Source organism: Narcine bancroftii, chromosome 8, assembly GCF_036971445.1.
Source record: "Narcine bancroftii isolate sNarBan1 chromosome 8, sNarBan1.hap1, whole genome shotgun sequence".
Taxonomy (NCBI): domain Eukaryota; kingdom Metazoa; phylum Chordata; class Chondrichthyes; order Torpediniformes; family Narcinidae; genus Narcine; species Narcine bancroftii.
Window position 1 is genome coordinate 6,626,395 of NC_091476.1, and position 23,556 is coordinate 6,649,950.

The 23,556-nt window shown below is 40.0% G+C and overlaps 2 protein-coding genes across 2 annotated transcripts in view; one reads left to right on the top strand and one right to left on the bottom strand.

Moving 5' to 3' along the window:
- atg4a (autophagy related 4A, cysteine peptidase) overlaps nucleotides 1-1,798 on the bottom strand; it is a 44,021-nt gene extending 42,223 nt beyond the window's left edge. Inside the window, exon 1 of the mRNA XM_069892774.1 lies at nucleotides 1,609-1,798. Within this exon, the coding sequence (XP_069748875.1) occupies nucleotides 1,609-1,639 (31 nt within the window). The 5' untranslated portion in view covers nucleotides 1,640-1,798. The remainder of the gene's footprint in view (nucleotides 1-1,608) is intronic.
- Nucleotides 1,740-17,911, top strand: psmd10 (proteasome 26S subunit, non-ATPase 10). The gene is made up of 5 exons (XM_069892775.1): nucleotides 1,740-2,218; nucleotides 6,408-6,506; nucleotides 9,834-9,980; nucleotides 12,273-12,439; nucleotides 17,200-17,911. Exons 1-5 carry the CDS (start codon nucleotides 2,105-2,107, stop codon nucleotides 17,351-17,353), a joined length of 681 nt encoding a protein of 226 aa, XP_069748876.1. The 5' UTR covers nucleotides 1,740-2,104; the 3' UTR covers nucleotides 17,354-17,911.
- The last annotated feature ends 5,645 nt before the right edge of the window (nucleotides 17,912-23,556 follow it).

Below are 23,556 nucleotides of genomic sequence, written 5' to 3' on the forward strand. Positions count from 1 at the left end.
AAAACAATGGTTCTCTATAAATGTGTACGACTTTGTACCAACCCACAGCTAACTTAGTAAAAATACAGATACTCTATAATTTATTTTACTAAGACATTTTTATAAAAGAAATATAGTTTAACATTAAATTAACGATTAACATCAATCTGCTACAATACACAACAGACAATTCAAAACCACTATGACATTCTAACTCAACATATCAGGAAAATCTGAAAATAACTGACATCCGTAAAGTGTTGTTGATTATGGTTTCACTAATATGCTTCATGAAAGGAAATCTACCATTCCTACTCGGCCAAGCATGCCATTTTTTAAGAATGATTTGAAGAATTCTGGCATACTCATACCTTCGACAGCATGAAGAGAAGGTGCCTACTATAGTTTTCTTAAGGAACTAGGGATAGACAATAATTACCATCCTTGCCAACAACATTAAATTCAGAAATGGGTGTTTTAAATAAACTCTGCTGTAGTGTCAGTTACCTAGAGAGAGATGTCAGTTTTATCTCAGTGGCAGGATTTAGTGGAGTTTTGAATGAGTGTTCCAAACTGCCAGATGCTGTCTTAAACACTATTTGAGAAAAGATGTGCTGACACTGGAGAGGGTTCAGAGACTTACCAGAATTACACCAGGAATGAAAGCGTAAGCATATGAGGGACGATTGTCAGATCTTGAACTGTACTCGTTGGAGTACAGAAGGATGAGGGGGGACCTCATACCTCATAGAGGCATTTTGAACAGAGTAGATGTGGCAAGGATATTTCCCATGGTAGGGGAGTCTAGGACAAGAGGGCAGCACTTCAGGACAAAGGGGTGACAATTTAAAACAGTGATGCGGAAATATTGCTTTAGTCAGAGAGTCGTGAGTCTGTGGAATTGTTGCCACAGGCGGCTGTGGAAGCGAGTGTGTTGGGGGTATTGAAGTCAGAGATTGACAGGTATTTGATTAGTCAGGGCATCAAGGGCGACGGGGGGGGGGGAAAGAAGCCGGGGAGTGGGGCTGAGCAGGAGGATGGATCAGCTCATAATTAGAATGGCGGGTCAATCTCAGTGAGCCAGTGGGCCGACTTCTGCTCCTAGATCTTGTGATTTGCTCACTAATTCACTGAAGCAAGTCATGTGGTTCAATATTGCATCCCCCTAGCTCGATTTTCTACTTTGATTAGCTATTTCCACTATGGATTTCCTTAATATTCACTTTGTGAATAGAAAATAAATAGATGCAATGCCATCCCCCCCCCTTCTCTCTCTCTCTCTGCCACGGTGTCAAGAAGCATCTCACTACTCCATGCTGCAACAAACCAACTCCTCCTCACAGGTTTAAACTTATTGGCGCCACGGGGACAGCTGCGCTCAATCCTCAAGTCCTGTCAAAAAGGGTCAACCCCAGACACCAAGAACCAGCCAGAGGAGGCTGTCACTCTTTGGTCTCGAGTCGCCTTGTGAACCCGGAGGGACCAAGCTTTTGGAGACGAGAACTGTCAACAAAGCACGAAAGAAAGTTGGGCGAGTGTGGGGGAGAGGAGCCAGACAACATCGGGGGGGGGGGGGGGCGTTGACTTTTTCGGCTAAAAACATGTTGGTGACAACAGCCCAGACTTTACCTGCCTCCATTCTCCGCTCTGTCAGTGTCATCACGGCAGCGAGCGCCCGCGCTTGCGCCGACCGCGCGGCGCCTTCTGGGCCCTGGAGTCGCGCCGCCCGGGACTCCAGTTCCCAGGGTGCGTCGGGACACGGATGCTGCCGCCTCCGCCCGAAGCTCGGCTCCGTCGCTTGGTAGGCCGAGGGAGCGCTGGTGCTTTCAGCCGGCCTTTTTTTTCACCGCATCAACGCAACCCGGAGTCTGGGGGAGATTTACGAATGCGCCCACGGCGCGTGTGTTCTTCAACGTGATTGGTCGATGGAGTGAATGACAGGGACAATTTGAATGAGAGCGTCGAGACGTCGGTGATTGACAGGCAAGAGGGGGCGTGTCGTGCGAGCTGAAATGGCCGGAAGTGGATGGAAAGGCGACCAATCAGAGCCTCGAATAGATTGAGTGACAGACGAGAGGAGGAGGTCCCGCCCCCAGTTGGTTGCTAAGCGAGTGATTCGGCAGCAATGGATGGGACCGTGTCTAATGTGGAGATCTGTAACTTGGCTTATTCAGGGGACCTGGAGCAGCTCAAGGCCCTTATTTTGTCAAACAAGGGTCTAGCTACAAAAACTGATCAAGTAAGCAAATTACTTTGTCCGGAGTGAAGATTAATCATGAAAGTGCATCGATTGGGCCTAAAAGTTTGGTCTGGACTCCTTTGGGGATGGTCCACCATAGTCTCCAGCAAGGTTCAGTGCAGGACGCCCGGACGGTGAGCTACCAGGTGTATTGGCGTGGTTTCAGATGATGGTGTTCATTGATACCCTATTCAGCAGATATACATTAGATGTCCAGTGCACCTCGAATTTCCCGAGCCTTGGAGGGCCACACCATTGGCAGTTATCCTCAGTGATCAATCCCAGCCAGCCTACGAGCTTGCAGACACACATCCAGTGGGACACTGCAAATCATGAACTGTTACTAGCAGCGAAAGCCGGATTTGAAGCTTGTCAGATAATGATGTCAAGAGGAACAGCATCAGTTTAGTCACTTAATGGCTTTGGGTGGGAGCTACCTACACGTGTCCTTTATTGGGGCCATTGAGGCAATGTTTTGGATTTCTTTGTTCAAGCTCCTAAATATAATAATTGGATCCAGGTTCTAGGTCAGTGGTTTTCCACCTTTTTCCTTTCCACTCACATCCCTCTTTTAAGTCATCCCTATGCCATCGGTGTCTGTGATTAGTAAGGGATGGGTTAAAGTGGGATGTGAGTGGGAAGGTTGGGAATCACTGCCCCAGACCTAATTGTTACTGAAATGTTTTGCTTGAGAAAAACGGTCATTGGCCCATTTCGTTTGGAGTTATGAAACTGCACATAACAAGTGAATTAGGTACGATTAAAACAGTGGTTCTCAACCTTTTTCTTGCCACCCACAGACCACCTTAAGCAACCCTTTACTAATCACAGAGCATTGACGGCGTAGGAAATACTTAAAGTGGTCTGTGAGTGGCAAGAAAAAGCTTGAGAACCACTGTCTTAGATCAAGCCATATTTTTACCAATGGATTGGAAACAAAGTCATAGCACTAAAGCCTCCGTGCAAAACATGGATCTACCACAAAGTCAAACAGAGACTCACCCAAGGACTCTTGCGTGTGCACCTTATTGATTTTCTTTGTTCTCTCCGTGTTGTGCAGTCATTTTGTTTACATTCATTATCTGTTTATAGTTATTTTATTTGTTGTATGTGTGCAATTTATTTTTTTGCACTACCAATTAGTGGTAATTCTGCCACTCCCGCAGGAAAAAGGAATCTTAGGGTTGTATGTGATGTCATGTATGTACTCTGACAATAAATCTGAAATCTTATCATAAATTATCCAGCAATTTTCCAGACTTTGATGTTATTATTTGGAATATCTTTCATGTCTGAATAGGTTTTTTAAATGGGAAGAATTGGCAATGCTAGTTTGTAGTGATTTTAATCATAAAAAATGGTTTAGGTTAATGTGGAAAAAGAGCTACTTTGGCAAGAGTAAGCTGCTGCCATGAATAAATAGCGGTTCTTTCCCTTGCATATGGGCTGATCCAATTGCCACATAGCTTGGTATTTCAAGTAATTATTTTAACATAATTATTATTCTTAACTTTGATAAAACTAATAAGCCAATTGATAATTGATTAAGTGATTACACAACCTTTTCTAAAGGGCATGATGGATATCGAATATCACAGATGTAATTTTCGGTTTTGAATTGGATGTCAATTGTGACCAGTTTGGATGATTCTCAAGAATCATCTTGCATTCTCCACTGATGCCTAGGTAATAAATTGCTTGCTGAAATGAATGCAAAATGAAAGTACGCGTGCCTTGCATGGGCAATATTCTTTTAGGGGCTCTTAGTATTAGACATCAATTGTACAACATTTGTTTGTGGAATATGTTGTTCAAGAAGTCCAAATGGGTGGTAATTAGCCTAAAAATGTCAGAAATATTGCCTAGGCCTGCCTTATGACTCGTATACGAGAATAATTATAAAGACCATCTCATGTGCTTTCATGTTCTAACTAAAATTAAAAACAAAACATGCCAAACTACTCAGTAGATCAAACTGAATCTATGGAGAAAGAAAAACTAATGTTTCAGTTCAATAAATTTGATGTTTCATTTGGATCATATCTAATTAAGTGTTACCATCCTCTCTCCCCAGATTTATTGGCTACCTTGCAGGCCAAATTGTGTTAAACCTCATTCTAAGTAATATCCTTTTTTATTATTGCAATTTTTAACAGATAGTGCTACTTGTGCAACTTGCCATGAAAAATTGTTCAAGGCATCTTTCAATGGCTTCACAAGATGGAGATCCATTGGCCCATTGAGTCTGCCATTTTAATCATGAGCTGATCCATCCACCCACTCAGCCCCACTCACCAGCTTTCTCCCTGTAACCCTTGATGCCCGAATCAAATCTCTGCCTTAAATATCCACAACATCCTCGCTTCCACAGCCGCCTGTGGCAACAAATACCACAGACTTCCGACCCTCTCACTAAAGAATTTTTTCTGCATCTCTCTTTTAAATTGACACCTTTTTATCTGAAATTGTGCCCTCTTGTCCTGGAATTCCCAACCATGGGAAACATCCTTTCCACATCTTGAACAATCTTTATTTTTGGAGACAAAATAGATTATGCAATAGCTAATTATTCTGCTTTGAACTCTTTGGTTGCTTTTTATAATATCTTGCATGTTCAAAGTGTTTGACTTTATACTCTGCATAATAACCCTTGAACCTTTCCTTACTGCATTTATCATTCTAGAGACTGCTCATATCTTTACTGAAAAAAATTAAGGCAGATTTGACTTACCTTTAATTTTAATGGGAGGGGTGAATTGTATTAAAATGAATATATTTCCTTGAATACAATATCTTTTACAATCTATCTAGAGCGAAGACCATATTTTTTTAAAGACTTGTAATGTACCTGCACTTAAACATTTATTGGAAATTTGGTATTAGAGAGATCAAATAATTGGAAATAAGGGTAAAATCACTGCTCAGACCCCTATCTATCAGAATAGGATTATTCACCAGGCTGATACCTGGAATTGCAGGAATGACTTATGAGGAAAGATTGTGCAAATTGGGATTGTACTCGCTGGAGTTTAGAAGATTGAGTGGGGATCTCATAGAGTCATATAAAATTCTGGCAGGACTGGACAGAATGGATGCAGATGGGATGTTTCCAAGGATGGGAAAATCCAGAACCCGGGGCCATGGTTTGAGGATAATAGGCAAACCATTTAGGACCGAGATGAGGAGGAATTTCTTTACCCAGAGGGTGGTGAATCTTTGGAATTCATTGCCACAGAGGGCAGTAAAGGCAGGTTCATTAAATCTATTTAAGAGGGAATTAGATCTATTTCTTCAGTATAAGGGTATTAAAGGTTACGGAGAGAAGGCGGGGACGGGGTACTGAACTTTAAGATCAGCCATGATCTCGTTGAATGGCGGAGCAGGCTCGAAGGGTCGAATGACCTACTCCTGCTCCTATCTTCTATGTTTCTATGTTTACCCATCTTCAGCAAAGGCTGTGGCAAGGAAATCAATGACTTTATGTTCTCCCTGTGATACCCACTGCTCTTGCCAAATAAGTGACCTATATTTAGTTGTATTAATTGATTATAGTGTTTTTGCTTTTGGTAGCTTTGTAGCACATTGCAATAGATATGGGGGGTGGGGGGGGGGGGGAAGGGGGAATAAAAACTAGGAGCGTTTGCATCCAGTGTTACTTTCTCAGCACTCTACAGTGCCAGCCTAGACCTTGTGATTTATTCCTTTTTAGAGAAGGCATAAGGCTGTTTTTCCTCCTTTCAATCAATGTGACTACAGTAAAACTGGCTTGAAAATCGCGGAAAATAAATGGGTAAAAAATACGGAAGTTTAAAATTAGTGTGCCTCTGCATCAAATCATACAAGTAACCAGAAAATACATTTATCTGTCATTTACCAATCCTCATAGGTGTCAGATACTGTGTTTTGAGGGAAAAAAATGTCTTTAGTGCTCCCTTGTTTGTAGGACATTCTGTGCACCTTGGCTGCCTGCATTACAATAGTTCATGGGCTGCAAAGCATTTTTAAGTTCAACTTTTTTCTTGTGCACAATGATGATAATTTATAGTTTTGAATGTCTCTAAAATAGTTAAAGAAAATATGTGAAGTGTGTAATTTGAGTTAAAGTCAACAGGAAAGTCTGCAGACACAGAAACTCGAGCACTTTTGTGTAAATGAACTAACTGATTTTTTTCCCTATCTACTTGCATAGGATAGCAGAACAGCTTTACATTGGGCATGCTCAGCCGGACACAAGGACATTGTAGACTTTCTGCTAAACCTTGGAGTGCCAGTAGATCCTAAAGATGATGTGAGTTGAGTTGATTAATGCTTCTGCAACTATTCCTTTTTGTCTATAGCTGCTGTCCATTTTAAAATTCACATTCACCTTCCCATTTTTGTACACTGTCATTCCAAAACCATCCACGATCACTTACTTCATTCACTTCCAGTTTCTTGCCCACTCTCATTCTTCTAATGCTCAGTATGCTTTCTGTCTAGCCCAAGAGTTCTGTATCCTCTAACTGCCTTAATACAGCTCAGAGGAGACCCAAATTGATAACTATCTGATGACAAAGTTTTTGGTTACCTAGTGTTGCCAATTTTGTGCCTTAAAATTAAATGTGTATTTGAATCCTGAATTGCCTCAACTCCAGACCACAATCAGTGAAGATTGGTAAGAACATCTCCTCCAGAATCTCATCAATACTGGAGTACCACAGGACTGGATTCTTAGCTCCCCTGATCTACTCACTTTACACCTACGACAATAACACCTTCTACAAATTTGCCAACAATACCACGGTAGTGGGTTGTATAAAGAAAGGTAATAAGTCAATATACAGAAGGAAGATTGAAAACTTGGCTAAATGGTGCTCCAACAACAACCTTGCACTCAATGACACCAAAACTAAGGAGCTTATTGTTGACTTCAGGAAGGGAAAGCCAGAGGTTATACAATTCAGTGATCATTGGGGATCAGATATGAAGAGGGGAGGCAAATTTAAGTTCTCAGAGGTTCTTTCCTGGACACAACACACTAATGGCATCATGAAGAAAGCACGTGAGCGCCTCTACTTCCTCAGGAGCCTGCAGAGGTTTGGTATGACGTCGGACACCCTGGCAAATTTCTACAGAGGTGTGGTGGAAAGTGTGCTGACCGGCATCACGGTCTAATATGTGGACACCAATAACCCTGAGCATAAAGCCCTCCAAAAAGTAGTGAATACAGCCGAGGGCATCACACGCAAAACCCTCCCCACTATCGAAAACATCTAGAGGGAATGCCGCCACTGGAGAGCAGCAGCAATCATCAGAATCCACCCCACCCAGCACACGCTCTGTTCTCGCTGCTCCCATCAGGAAAGAGGTCTCGGTGCCACAAGACTCGCACCACCAGGTTCAGAAACCGCTGCTACCCCTCAACAACAAACTCAATTATGGACTCTTACTTGTACACTTTATTCAATTAAAAAAAAAAAAAATTTTTTGCATTGCGCAGTCAGTTTTTTTTACATATATACACAGTGTGTACAGTTTTTTTTGCAATAGCAATAAGTGGATTTCTGCCTCACCTGCAGTTAAAAGAATCTCAGGGTTGTATGTGATGTTATGTATGAATTTTGACCAGAAATCGGATCTGAATCTGAACATCTAAATGTCGTGGACTATCTTTACTATTACATATGGTTTACAAATGAAAGAAATTTTCACTTGTACAATCACAATAAAATTGATGGCATTCAACCATTAAAATTACAGAAAGCCCCAGATTTCCATACATCTGTTGTGAGATTGGATATACTCAATCTGCTCTGAGACCGCCAGCAGTGCCAAGTTTGTTGCAGGATAGACCCAATAGATTTCACTGGAAGGTATAACACAAAGATTTAAGAAATCAGGTTGTTCAATTTTAAGCCCTGCTTTTTAAAACTATTTTTCAAGATTCCTTTATTGTCATGTAATAAAAACAGTGCAATATTATACTGAATTTGCTTTCACCTGCCTCATACAGTCAGAAAAAGAAGCAAAAGAGAGTCTCCAAGTTATAATGAGCACGCAGTCTTTGGGAACAGCAGAGATCCCATTTGTAGAGAATTCAGGTAATTCACCTTATTGGAACTTGGAATTTCTGATGTAAGGCATCCAGCCATGATATTGGCTCAATTTTTCTCGAGCCATTCGCACATCCTGCCTAGCATTTCACAGACCCGCAGAGAAATGCACTTCAGCACAATTGAAGCTCCCTTTTTGCAACCTCACACTCCAGCTGCTCCCATTTAAAATGTTGACTTGAAACACAGATGCTGAAAACCAAAAATAAAACCAGCTGGAAATATTCAACAGTCTCAGACGCACTCTTCTGGAGAGGAATGGAGTTAAACGCAAATTGTCTTCCCCTCTTTTCTAGTTCTTCAAAGGGTGTTTGACTTGAAATGTTAAACCTGTTTCACTTTCCACGGGCACTGCATGACTTGCTGAGCTTTTCCATCAGCTTCTGTTTTGAGTTCAGAATTTCAGTATTGTTTTGATATTCAAATTAAATTTGTTGTTATAATAACTGAACAATGGCACTAATACTACATATTTAACATTACATAATTTTAGGCCTTTATTAACATCATAAAGGACTGTCAGCTATAGTGTGAATGTCCATCAGTCTCCAATATGCAGCCTCCAGTAGAATTCTGTTTTCCCAATTCATCTTTATCTCTTTAATTTTCTCTGACTTGGTTCTCATTTTGGTCAAATAATGATATTTGGTGAGAAATGCGCCATCCTTTTCAAAAACACTTTGGTACGTGCATTTTCAGTCACATTAGGCATCCCCTTTTGCTTCTTAAGTGAGTAAAACATGAGAGTGCAGATGCCATGACTGAAGTAAAAACACAATGCTGGAAAAACTCAGCAGGTCGAACAGCGAACTTTATTAGAGCAAAGATAAGGATTCATTTCCAGGCCTGAGCCCTTCGTCAAAGGATGAACAAAATGTAGCCAGGCAACTGGTAGGTTAATTGACTGCTGTAAATTGCACCTGTTATGTAGAATTCATGGAAGTTGATGAGAATGTGGGAAGAATAAAATGTGGATCTGTTTCTGCCTGTATTTCTCTGTGAGTCAATGACCATTTTCAAAAAAGACACTTGCATGAACAATTTCCTGCTTTGTAATGCAGAAGTGTTCAATTATAGGGAAAGAATCTTATTTGTAACATTTTATATTCTTTTAATAACCGAGTGCTGGAGGGAATTGAATGGTTTTTATGGGGCACATTAAAAGGAAGAGGAGAACTTGTATCCAGTTATAACATCTGACTTAGAATGTCCTCTTACTAGGAAGGCATAAATCTGACAACAGAAGAAATTTTCAATGTTACCATATTTTAACAAATGATTGGAAGGTCAGTTTCTTTAAGGAAATAACTGCAAACGTGGGACATTCAAAATAAAAAAAATAGGAAATGAACAGGTCACAAAACGAGCCAGAAATTCATTGCCACTGATCTGTGCTGCTAAAGTATTGTGCATGCCTTTTGCTGTTTATAGCACTGATTCAACTGTGCACTTTATATTTTTCTGTTTCTTTGGTTTAGAATTTTATCAAGCGAACTATTACTGTCTGTTTTTGCTTATTACAGGTCAGCTGGACTCCCCTGCACATTGCTGCTTCAGCAGGCCGTGAAGAAATTGTGAAAGTTCTGATTAGTAAAGGAGCTCAGGTCAATGCTATCAATCAGAATGGTTGCTCACCACTGCACTACGCTGCCTCTCGAAGCAGATATGAGGTATTGGATTAACATATAAACATGAGTCCCATTTCATTTCAGTCAATGCACTTTTTATTATTGTTCTGTTTGCTTTTTCTCTGTTCCCCAAATGCTTAGGCTCTTTTGTACTTGATTATTTTTGAGATTTAATGTACTCCAGTGAATCTTTCCATTTCTTCAGCCATAGCCAGTTTAAAGTCCCTTACTTCAATACATACTTCAATTTCTTCCCCAGAGATGCTCAATGTCACATTCCACTTAGTTGCGTGTAATATGTAAATGTGCAAGCTTTCATCTGTAAAGAGCATCTGTGTTAGGCTTTTGATACTATAAATGTGATTTACATTGGGCCAAAAGCACATTGGTGTTCAGTGCCATAAGTTACAGTGGAAAGCCTCCAGAATGTAAAATATGGTAGGGTGGAGTATGAGGTTTGGAACAGGACTTGGATTGCCGATAGTTTGAAAGGAATTGGAGTCTTGTGTAGCTGCGGGAGCACTGGAGGTGAATCCATGGACACTCAGTGACTCTGGACGACTCTCTTTCACTGAGTGCAAGGGGTGCCGGGCAATGCTAATGGTGAATATTTGTCTGCCTTTTGGCAGACTTAAGGCAATTTTATGCAGTATTACATTTCTGTTTTATGGGATGACAATAGTATCTGATCTGACGGGTTAAATGAGATTATTTCACACAAGTTGGCAATAAATTAGCCTTTTTAAATTGGTACAGGATTGTGCTCTCCATATTCTCTTTTACAGATCAAAAGTATATTTATAATGGAAAAATAACCACCAACATATAGTTCACAGCATTTTAAGATTTGATGTTTGTTTTCTATGTACATTTGTTACCTGAGGTGATATTCAATTTTATCAAAATATAATGCACAATGTATAATTCTTTGAAAATTAGATTATTTTCCTTTTTAAGAGTCAATAACTTTGCTAATTAAATAAATGCAGTTGAAATGTAATTAAATGCTGGGTTGTATACAAATTAGTCTTGCATGCATTTGGTTCTTTTTGGGTATTCGAATTCATAATCTTAGATCTTTTGTCTTGGCAGGTCAATAAAGTTTTTAATGATCAAGTTTAAGTTCATTGCTAGATGTACCAACATGCTGTGATAGAAGTTGCTTTGTGAGTAGACTAATAGAAATCTTGTACATTGTACAAGTTAGTATAAAAGTGCAATTATAGGGACATTAATTCTCATAAAAACTTTGTTGCTGGTGTTTTTCACCCTTTTCTCATGCTGTTGTTTGTTTCATACTTGAGACTACATATTTCCTTTTGGGATGCAGAAATATTTTTGAGTGCACACTTTGGTTGACAACATTTGAATATGTGCTTTATTCATACCAGAATGTCAAAATGGCTTGTATTCTCAGCTGTTAGTTAATAATAGTTACATTTTCCCGGTTGAAGTATAATTCAGGCTATTCTTTACTATGGAATCCTGATTGATGGCCCTTTAAAGTCACCGGTGTTATTTAAGGCAGTTGGCCTATATATTATTTGGAAAAATGCATTCAATGGGCAGTTCATATCATTGCCATCACTTGATCTAAACATAGTTACACATCAGACATATAGGCGTATGCACATTTAGACAATTGGATGAAACAAAACTATATATTTTAGGGGTTCATTTCTATTTTTTTTAAATTGCACTTGCCAATTTTTGTAAATCTGTTCCCTCAATAATTAACATTGAAATAGCCCATGTAAACATTTTAGAATGAAAATAATCAAATTTTTGAATAGCAACTCAAGCTATCACTATAAATCAATTTCGCCCCTCTTTCAACTAAAGGTCTTGCAACTTGGAGATGCGATGATATAGATTTTGAAGTTAACATGATCTCTGTTTTGTACTTAAAATAATCCTACAACAGACAAACATCCCTTATTGATACGGAATGGGATTTTTTTTTTTTGCTGCTTTTTATTTGTGGTTATTTTGTCCTTCTAGAGATATTCCGAGTAGTTATAAACAGGAGGTGGAAAATGAAATTTTACTGTTCACTTGTTCTACAGAAAGAGATTAACAAAGAAGTATGGGGAAGCAACCTTGAATGCAAATGCTCAAATTTGTTCTTTAACCAAAATAAACATTTCTGATTCAGTTATCAATCAGAAACTTGACTGTCCACAGATGTTGCATAATTTGTAGAATGTTTCCTTAATTTCTTTAAGATTTCTATTTTCCACAGCATTATGTATGTCTTGCAATTTAAATATTAATTGTAGAGCAGCGTACTTTTTTTTGAAAACCCCTAATCTGTTTCACTATCTGTTGATTTAGATTGCTAACATGCTGTTAGAGAATGGAGCAGACCCCAATATCACAGATAACATTCACTCCACTCCTTTGCATAGAGCTGCAGCAAAAGGAAATTTTCGTCTTGTACAGCTCCTACTGAAGTATACAGCCTCTACAAACCTGCAGGACTTGGAGGGAAACACACCATTGTAAGTGTCTCACTTTTATCTGGTCAAGTCATGTCACCTTTATTTATCATTCACACCGTGCTCGCACGGTGAAGACGAGATAGCATTTCTCCAGGACCATGAAGCATATTTATATAAATATGTTAGAATAGAAGTTAAACACATTGAAATATTAAGATGTATACAGTAAAAGTTCACGGTACACTATCCACATATGCTCTGGGAATTCAGGAGCCTGATGGCTTGGGGAGAAAAGAAACTGTTGCCCAATCTGAACATAAGACCTGAGTGCTACTGTACCTCCTTCCAGATGGCAGAAGGGAGAACAGTTTACATGAGCGGTGTGTGGAGTCCTTCACCATGCTTATTTCCTTTTGCCTGCACCCAGTGTTGTGGATTACCTTCATGGTAGGAAGAGAGCCCCCAATGATCTTTTTTGCTGATTTTACTATCCTCTGCGGGGCCTCGCGGTCTGAGGTGGTGATGCATTTGCACAGGATGCTCTCAATACATCCTCTGTAGATAGTGAGGTGCTGCTGGGCTTTCTTGGCTATTGAGCTGGTGTTAAGGGACCAGGTGATATTCTTTGCCAAGTGCACTTCAAGGAACTTGATACTCTTGATGACCTCAATGGTCAGCGGAGCGTGGTCCCCCCGGGCCCTCCTGAAGTTGACAACCTTCTCTTTTGTTATATTAATGTTCAGATACAGTTGTTGTCTCTGCACCGGCCATTAGTGACTGCACCTCAACTCTGTCGGCTGACTCCTCATTCTTACTGATCAGGCCCACCACGGTCGTGTCGTCAGCAAACGATGATGTTCGAGCTGTGTTTAGCTGCACCATCGTGGGTCAGTAGAGTGAACAGCAGTGGACTAAGCCCTGGGGGTCGCTGTGCTCGGTGTGATGGTTTTGGAAGTGCTGTTACTGATCCAGTCTGCTTGAGGTTTCCCTCACAGGAAGTCAAGAATCCAGTTGTAGAGGGAGGTCTTTAGGCCCAGCGGGCTCAACTTTCTTAACAGGTATGATTGTATTGAATGCCAAACCGAAGTCAATAAATGGCATTTGAACATATGAGTCCTTATTTTCTAGGTGGGTGAGGGCTAGATAGAGGGCAGTGGTGAAGGGATTGTCCGTAGAGCAGTTGGATCTGTATGCGGACTGTTGGGGGTCTAGTGTCACGGGCAGCAGGAGCTTGATGTGCCCCATGACGAGCCTCTGAAAGCACTCCATGACGATGGGCGTGAGTGCGAAAGGGCAGTCGTCATTGAGGCAAGACACAGACGACTTCTTCGGCACGGGAACAATGATGATGTCTTTGAAGCACATTGGGACCACGGTGCTTCACGGCACCACTGGAGTTCATGTGAGATGGATGAACAGTAAAACTCCTGGTATCTGGAATTCAAGCATCTGCCAAAGAAATTGAGGAAAATAAATACAAAAAAAGAATAAAATAATAGGTAAAAAATACATAAGTTTAAAATTGTAAAACTAAACATTTCCTGAAGTAACATATAAACCTTTGGTGAAGATGGGAGCAAATATTCAGTCACCGGAGTGCCTTGGTTGTGCTTGGCTCTTAGCTGTTGTTTGAATAAAGCTGTGTGAAATAGCAATGGCATTGGCCAGGATGACGAGCTGGTTGATGCCGCTCGCCATTGGGGGTGACTCTCTTAAAGTGTCTCCTTATCCCTGCTTAGTAAGAATCATCCCAGTCAGAGACTTTATCTGTTATCTTGGGATAGTGGGGTTAATGCTATATAATGTTATCGTTAGTCTTTTGGGCTGCTCTGTGGAGGGGGAGAAACGTGCAGATGCAACAATGGTTAAATGTTTTCAAAGAATATGACTGAAAATAAAGTAATGCTTTAAGGTTTATATATTCATGCAAGTAACGTTTGTTCAGTGTAAGTACTGTATGGTAGTCTTGTCTTTTAAACAATTTATTCTTAATTAGTTAAGCAAAAGTAAGGGTCAAGCATCAGGAAAATAGACTTGACTGGCATCCACCAATTTCCATAGGTGCCAGATACCAGGCGTTTTGCTGATTTGAGAAATCAAGGTAAAACCTAAGAGAGTTTAAACAACTTTTTGTATTTCCTTTTACTGCTATTCTCATCTGTATATGTATGACAAATAGGAGACTAGTGTGAGTTTAAACAGTTTGGAGATATCAGTTCACTGAATGCTTGAGAGGCTTTTTTGAAAAATTAACTAGACGCAAAGATTCTGCAGTGATAGGAATGTGGCAGAATAAAATGGGTAAGGGTAGGAAGAATGGGTTCTTGATGGTCAGGATGATTGGCCTGATTTCTTGCTGTATCTCTCTTAGTCCATGTCCATGACCATCATTGCATGCAAGCATTTTCTTTCAGAAAATTGGACTGTCTTTCTATATCAGTAATTAAAGTATTCCAAGGCCCAAACAGAAACAGAAATTTACAATTGCGTATCCACTTAAAAGATTTTCCAAGGTTTCCACAGAGGTCTGAGCAAATTGAAGATGTACTTTGAAGAGATGACTATAGATTAAAATCAAAAGGAACCTTTGAAAGTAGCTCTTTGGAAGTTTGAAAATGTATGCCAGGAAAGGAACCAGAGAAGCAGAAGACACAGTTAATGACATATAAGTAGATTGACTTAGATGTTTGGATTTGTGGAGCAAGAGGGCTTTTCCTTCGTCACAGTGCAATCAAATTTTTTTCTTTCTCCCAAACGGATTGCAATTGATATCACTTGTCGGTTGATGTGCACTTATCCAGAAATTCATCTGGGTACTATTTATCCTTGAACATGTGATGTAATGTCTTGGTCAGTTGTGCATGTGTTATTGTAGGACTTTCCTGAAAGAATGAGGTCTTCATAATACAGAAATTGGGATCCCATGAATTTGTATCCAATAATACTTTTGATTCTAACCTATGAACAAAAATATACAGTAATTGAGGGTGCAGTGTCATTTGTTGAACACATCAGTAATTCCTGATAACTCAACTCCAGTAGGCCTTAAATTTCCAATGGAACTTTTCATTTTTTTCAGCAAGCTGACCATCAGTTGATTAACCAAAAATAACACTTAATTTGCATATGATCATTGGGGCATTCTACCTGTTGTCTTTCTCCAGGGCTACTTTCTATCAGTCTCCATTTATTTATGGAGGTAGGGAGATCGTCAATAAAATCAGGGATATGAGAGTATTAAATTTGGGTTTCTACGCTAGTCAAAATATGTTGGATAATAATCATATATAACACATTACTGCAACAATTAAAATAATTGGAAAATTTTCTGAAAGGAATGAATATGTCAACATTATAAAGACAAATATTGTATCTAATCATTTTACATGGGTTTGCTGATGCAAAGTAAAACAAGAAAAAGTGTAGTCTGAAAATTAATGAGACCTGGATGGTTTAACATCCTCCTTACAAGGTTTAAATGTTGGCTAGACAGTCTTAAACTTTTGACAACTTGACACCATCTGAATTAAATGTGGCTAGTTCAATGTGTTTGTCATTGATATTAGTGGTGACAACAATTCATCTCAACTTCTCTATTTGTTGACTTTTAATCACGATTCCGTAATCTCCCATTTGTGTTAAAAGTGAAATGCAATTAAGTTCTTCTAATTCTGCTGCCTCTTCTGTACTTTTCTCCCCCTCTACATTTTGTTATCTGGTTCATCATGGACACTTGCCAGGTCTTCATCTTTGTATCTCGGTGTGTCAGCAATCTGTTAGACTTTCAGTATACACCAACATTGAGGAGTTTCTTTTTTTTAATTAAAATACCAGGCTCCAAAAGAGAGTTGTTCATTTTCATTCAAAGGGGATCTGAATTGTTCTACATATTCCCTCTGACACACCAGGGCCCTGGTTCCTGCACTCCCTTGAATCTTAACATATTCGATGTAATATTTATTATTCAACTGATCTGTGTAACACCTTTTAAAAAAAATAAATGATTTATAAGGGAATAACATCCAATAGTCTAGGATATCTGCCAGTATGGCACCACCAAAGTCCTGCATATGATAGATTGAGTTTTAGTCTAAATAGAGAGAAAGATGTTATTGATCTTTGATGTTAGACCTGCTTTCTTTACATACTTATTTTTGAACTATTTCCTGGTCTTTTCTACTTTAGTCCAGGATTCCCTTTGAATGAATTTTGTGTGAATAATAAGGCATTAGAAATGACCATCTTTGTTTCTCTAAATAAATTATTAAAGGTATCCATGTGCATAAGTATATCTGGAAATAAAGTTTGTCTAATGGTAATAACATTTAATAACTTAGTAAGATTGACAAATATTCTACAGAAAAGGAAATTATCACATTTAATGATGAAAGCAAAATGGAACTTTAAATCAACAAAGTGGTTTGCTCTGAATAGCCTGTTCAGTGTGGGGGCATTTAATGCTGACCTTGACACCAATAACCACATACAGTACTTTGAACAAATAAGTTCTAACCATATCTGCACCTTCCTCCTCCCCCTCCCATGGACCAGTAAACTTGTGTGCGCCCACACTCTCGCTCTCCCTCTCTGTGTGGAGCTGTATCTTAACATTATTGCTAAAATGTTTGTGCAACAAATGCAACAAGCATGAATTATCTGAGCATTGGAGTGATAAGTGACTGAATTTTCCAACTGTGATATCAGATAACTGCTACGATAAAACTATGTTTGACATTCAGCAAATGGGATGTTTGTGGTAATCTCTTTCCCAATTGCATTTGAACTGTGAGATAAGACTTTGTTTTAACTTCTTCTTTCAGACACTTGGCATGTGATGAGGAACGGGCTGAGGAAGCCAAGTTGCTGGTGGAGAATGGTGCAAGTATTTATATTGAGAACAAGGAAGAGAAGACGCCCCTGCAAATGACTAAAGGTGGACTTGGCTTACAGTTGCGCAGGATAGTGGAAGGTTGAAATTGCTTGCTTCGGGAGATCAATCGGAGCTTGCATTTCCTTCAAAACATTGACTAAACGAACAGTGTGTATTGCATCCTTTCTTTTCCATATAATGTGCACATTATGTGGTGCATTATCTGCAGCTGCTGAAGTATATAGGCTTGTGCCTGAAGTCTCTCTGGAAGAATGTTAGCTATTAGCAGTGATGGCAGCTCAGGTGGCTGAATAAATCTTTTTTTTTCCCAATGTCATTGTGTACTGAACAAAATTTGCACATTGTGTTCATTTTGTGCTTCCACAGTTCTCATACATACCTCCCGCACCCCCCCCCCTCAACTTTGAAAGTGTAGAATCTTAATATGCTACTGTTTGATGATTTAAACACAGCGACAATGAATTTCTGTCACCCACATTTTCCATTTGCAATGCTTGGCCTATGGTCTTCTGTGCCATGGCTATTCGTTATCTTCTCGATGCTATGAGTCTCTGCCTTCACCATCCCTTCAGGCAGCAATGCTACCTCTGTTTTGGCATGATCTGAACATGGTTCTTGTAATAAAGCTGCATACACAATCATCATGTTTTACCTCTTTCATATTAATAATCCGGAATATATTTGTAATAATAACATCGATTACTTTGGTTGAATGCACCCGGATAATATGATTATCATTATTTTTCATCCATAAAGCTTAGTTTCCTTTGTTTGTTTCTGGAAAAACAGGCTCAACCTATTCATAGAAAGTGATGTTAGATGACATTGCCAATATGTATGTTTTGGTCCTTTTTTTTGTATTTCACTTCAGTGCTTTGCATTTTTCCACAGAACTCGCAGTGGCTCATTTGTTTCTCGATCATGCAGCCGCCTTCTACTGCCGTGGTTTTCAAACATTTTCTGTTCAGAGAACTGTGTCATTAATGCTGAAAGACAGTTACAGGAGGGAAGGTTCAAGTGCTAGGGAAATGTGAAGTGGACATCGAGTATAAGGGACAGACGTAGTAGATACAAAAGGACCTGCCTTGTTTGGAAGGAATTGGTTGTCACATATCCAACTTGATTGGAAGGCAATGGGTGCAGTGAAGAATGTACAAACTGCTGATTAAAAATCAAAGCTGAAGCAGGTGTTTCAGACGGACTAGACTGTGTTTGGGAAGAACCTGGGAAATATTCAGGGAGTCCAGGTCAAATTGCATTTGAAATCAGAAGCCAAACCTAAATTCTTTAAGCCAAGATCAATACCTTTTGCTATAAAGAAAGGAACTGAGAATGAACTCAACAGATTAGAAAGTGAAGGGATAATCAAGAAACTTCAATTCAGTGACTGGGCAGCTCCTATTGTACCAGTCAGAAAACCCAGTGGTGAAATTCAAATTTGCGGTGACTATAAGGTCACAATTAACCAAGCCCTGCAGGTCTCTGGACATCCATTTCTGAGAGTGGGGGAATTATTTCAAGCTCTGAATGATGGAAAAAGAGTTCTTGAAATTGGACTTATCACAAGCATATCAACAAGTCAAATTGGATCCCGAATCGAGGAAGTGTGTGGCTATCAACACTCACCTGGGGTTGTTCACTTACACCAGGATGCCGTATGGAATATCATCTGCCTCGGTGATGTTTTGAGCTGCTATGGACAAGTTATTGCAAGGACTGAGTGTTGGATGTTACCTAGATGACATAACATTATGGGTCGTGACGATGGAGAGCATCTAACAAACTAGGAAAAGGTCCTGGCTCGGCTAGAACAAGCTGAAGTCTGACTGCGACAAGTATTTATGATACCCTCAGTTATATATTTGATCGATCGTGAAGGAGTCAGGATGGACACAGCTGGCAGCGAAGCCATTCACAATGCACCCTTCCCATTGAATCGAGCTGAGTTGCAATCGTTTTTAGGTTCAACCATTATCGAAAGCACATCCCCAACATGTCAATGCTATGCAACCTGCTCAACCAGTTGTTGAAAAAAATACCAGAAATGGTGTTGGAATGCTGAAACCGACAAAGCTTTCAATCGCTTGAAGAAACTGCTGACCTCAAGGGACAATGTTATCGTTTCCTATGAAATACGACCTATGACCCGGACAAGAAAGTGCTCCTTGCTGTTGGTTTAAGTGCAGTACTGTCACATCACAGAAAAAGGGGGACCAACCTGAAACATATGCTTCCTGCTCTTTGACACTATGTGCAACTGGTGAAGGAAGGACTGGCTATAATCTTTGGTCTCCAGCGAGTTCACCAATGCCAAGGAAGGTCACCTTTGTGATGGACAATGAACCATTGAGTTGGATCTTGGGCCCCAAGAAAGGCATTCCTGTGCGAGCGGCTGCAAGAATTCAACGATGGGTGATGGAGCTCACAACATCCGTGTATGATCTAAAGCACCACCCTGCAGACAGGAATGGTCATGCGCTTACCTCTACCTGTAACAGAACAGTAGAAGGGTACATCATTGGACTGTGGAAGCCTCAGCTATCAACCAGGAACAACTTCACCACTTGCCCAATACAACTAAGGTGATCAGCAAAAAGATAGGAAAAGAGGCCGCACTGTCAAAGATTTTGTACTTCACCTTGAATGGGTGGTCTGAAGATGATAGTATTACCCCCCCCCCCCCCCCCCCCCACCACCACCCAGACTTGAATGTCTTTTATACTCGGCGAAATAAAATCTCAGATCGAAGAGGGTTGCCTGCTATGGGGGAAGAAGAACAATCATCCCAATAAATGGCAAGAGGCCCATCACCAATCAACCGAGAATGGTCCGGATGAAGGCTCTGGCGCACATGCACGTCAGTGGCTATTGATTGACATAGATATTGAGCTTTATTTTTGGAGATGCCACATCTGCCAAGAAATGCAATTGAGAGCAGCCCAAGCAGAAGCGAACTCTGGAAATGGCCGTCACAATCATGGCACCAAATTCATATTGAATTTGAATTCATGGTTATGTCCTGAGCTAGCTTATAAGAAATCAGCTGAATAGCCTATTTCTGCTCCTATTGAGCCTGCCCTGCCATTTAATCAATAATCCATTTTCCCACTCAGCCTCACTGGCCTTGTCCCCATAACCTTTGATACCCGAGCTCATCAATCTAATGCACTAATGAGAATGAACAATCAATGGAATAGCCTTGCAAGAAATTTCATGACCTCGTAATTCAAGCTGGGCTGCAGTCTATTCACGCAGATGAATAGCCAGAGAGGCAGACTTGTTTTGAGTGTTAATTCTCCAGTCACTATACTTCCCACCCTTTTCTACATCACCCATTACCTGTGCATCCAAATGTAGCCTGTTCTTCCATTTTGAATAAATTTGTGAGAGATGGGTGCCCTCTCTTGTGCAGCATCTCACATGTCTGGAGGAGATGGATAGCAATATTCATGGAGAAGAGGATCTTGGAGGCAGGTGCTGTTAATCAGCAGTTGTATGGAAAATGCTAACTAGTCATTGTTGATGTCTATAATGAAGAGATCATCTTGTATTGATTGTGCACCAGCATCCTAAAAATTTTGAGTATTGTGTAACACCATTGTCTTTAAGGGAACCAGGAAAGATCCCTGGTTTTTTTTCACCCCTCTCAATAATATGGATGCCAGCCAGGAGTTGCAGGAGAAGATTCATGAGGCAAAGGAGCAGGAGAGAAGGTTAGAGAGAGAAGAGGGAGGTGACAATGTAGAGGAGAGTGCATTACAACTCGTTTAAGGCAAAGATGAAATGTGTATTTTTCTTTTTGCTCAAGAAATATTTTTATCTATGAATATTTTTAATCCGAGGCAGCTGTTTAGTAAGCAAGGGAGTGAAAGATGCAGCTAGGAATGCAAAGTTGGGGTTAAAATCAGATCAGCCATGATCTTATTACCTTGGTAGAGCAGATTTGCAAGGCCAACCACCCATTTTGTATTGAAACGAGGAGTTAAAAATGGCAGGGACTAATTGAGGATTTCATGATGATTCAATGATCACGTCCAATTGCATGACGTTGTCAATTGATGCCCAATGTGAATCGTGGAATGACTCTTGGTTTTTAATGGCTTAAAATTAACCTGACTTGCAATTCCAGGAAGGATTTATTCTTGTTAAATGCTGGTGAACTTCACTGGCTCAATGTATCTGGCAATTTAATCGCTATACTTTCGTGTACATTGCTCCCTGCTGCATTGGCGAATCTCCTCCCTCAGCAGACCAAAGCATAAAAGCTAACATTGGCAGAACACGGCACATGCCTTTTGAGTGGCGATCAGATTGGAGGCTATAGTGCCACGCTTTCTTGCTCAAGCAACTCACTGCCCCTGTCAGCTTTATAATACAAATTTGGAGGCAGAAACCAGTCAGCCCCTCAGGAAATACAGAAATGTTGCAATTCACATAACTAATTGATACAGAGATTGATTAGTTGGTGTTAAACGCAGTGCAAGTGGGCTTACAAAGCAACATTATGCATCGACTAGGGAGTATTGCACATAAATGTTAGGGGGTAATGGACACCTTGAGATTAAAGGATCTGCCAGAAATTCTCCTGATCTATGAAGCCATCCACATTAAGAACTGGAAATCCTTTCTATGAGGTTAGAAAGATCTAGGTTATTTAATGGAATCCTTATTGGTGCAGTAGCCCTCAAGGGAAGCTGGCAAATGCCAATGTAACGATGCCAGCTTCTCACTGAAACCAAAGTAACAACTTCTTGTGTCAGGAGTACAGAGTCAAGGTAACCTCACCAACCACACAGTGAACAGCAAACTGAGAAATGTGACAGAAAACAACATGGACTGCCTGGAACAACACTGGTCAGTATGTTGAGTTATTGTGAGCTCTACCTCCACTGCATGCTGTCGTATTTCTCGGTTATTATAATATTGGAAAAACTAAGCCTAAATACATTGAAATCTGAAATCTAGGTGCAGTTCTATGTCTTCAAAGAGTCTCTACGCAGGAGGATTCAGATTCTTCAATTGCTCCTGATTTTATGTAGTGTACAAGGCATGTCGTGTGTTCTCCAGAAATGGAGAGCAACCAGCCTATTCACCACGAAGGAATCCACTAAATGAGCAGTTCTGGCTAACAGCTGATGTCAGTACTGAGTTGACTTTAATATAGTCTGTATACAAACTGATGAAACAGCGTTTTTCCAGATCTCTCTCATTTAAAATTAATCTTGCCTTGTGCTTAATGGAGGAAGTTCATCTTGACAACTCTTAACAGTAGCACAATCTCTCAGCCTGTAGGAGGAAGCTATTTCCTAGCCTGGCAGACCTGCCTTTGATGCTCTTGTACCACCTTCTTGATGGTCGTGTGTCAAAGATACAATGTCCTGGTTGGAAAGCGTCTTCTATAATTCTCTGAGACATACTTAAGCAACACTCCTGATAAATGTCTTCAATAGAAGAAAGACCCCATTGATCTTCATTAATCCTCTGTGTTGACTTCTGCTTTTCAGTTGCCGTGCCACACAATGCTGCAGCCAGACAGGATACTCTCAATTGCGATCCTGTGCAAAGTTGTCAAGATGAACTTCCTCCATTACGCACAAGGTAGAAACTTACTTTAATGATTATTAAGACTGAAAATTTTATGGGCATTCTTTAAGAGCAAAACTATATCATTCTTGGATTGAAATGAATTAATTTGAAAGAAACTTAAAAACACAATGATTCATAAAATTTATGAATTACTGTTATTATTGCAACACAGGCCTGGCTACCCCACACCTAAAAGCACAAAATGAAGCTCAATCTAGTGCGCACATTTGATATCACATGACAGACCCCCTGACCAAGGCTATCTTGAAATGTTCATTGTGTTTCTCTTTCCACAAATTCCCTTGACATGTGGAGAGTTTTCTGCTTTTATTTCACATTTATAGCACTTTCAGTTTTGATTTTCATTTCCTACTGTTTATTTGCTGTTTTGTTCAAGTTTATTGTCAGGTGTATGCAGTTAGGGTGAGAAAGTTTGTTTTGCAAGTGGTCCAGCTCCCCAACCATACATAGAACAGCAGTTAAAAACAGTGCAGAGTTACAGAGTGATACCAGTTGAAATAGAACAAAGGCAATATTATTTCTACACGAGTGAGATCTGTTCAGGAGTCTGATAATGCCAGGAACTAAACTATTCTTGAATCTGGTGGTACATGATCTCACACTTACAAATCTTGTTTAATTCACTTGTGGCTTTTTTGTGGAAGTATAGAGGTAGCAGAAAAGAGCCAAATACTACCAA

Excerpts from the sequence above, each read along its gene's own strand:
- psmd10 (XM_069892775.1), top strand. The coding sequence starts at position 2,105 with ATGGATGGGACCGTGTCTAATGTGGAGATCTGTAACTTGGCTTATTCA. Across the intron at positions 2,219-6,407 it reads TAGCTACAAAAACTGATCAA|GATAGCAGAACAGCTTTACA; the intron begins GTAAGCAAATTA and ends CTACTTGCATAG. Across the intron at positions 12,440-17,199 it reads TTGGAGGGAAACACACCATT|ACACTTGGCATGTGATGAGG; the intron begins GTAAGTGTCTCA and ends TTCTTCTTTCAG.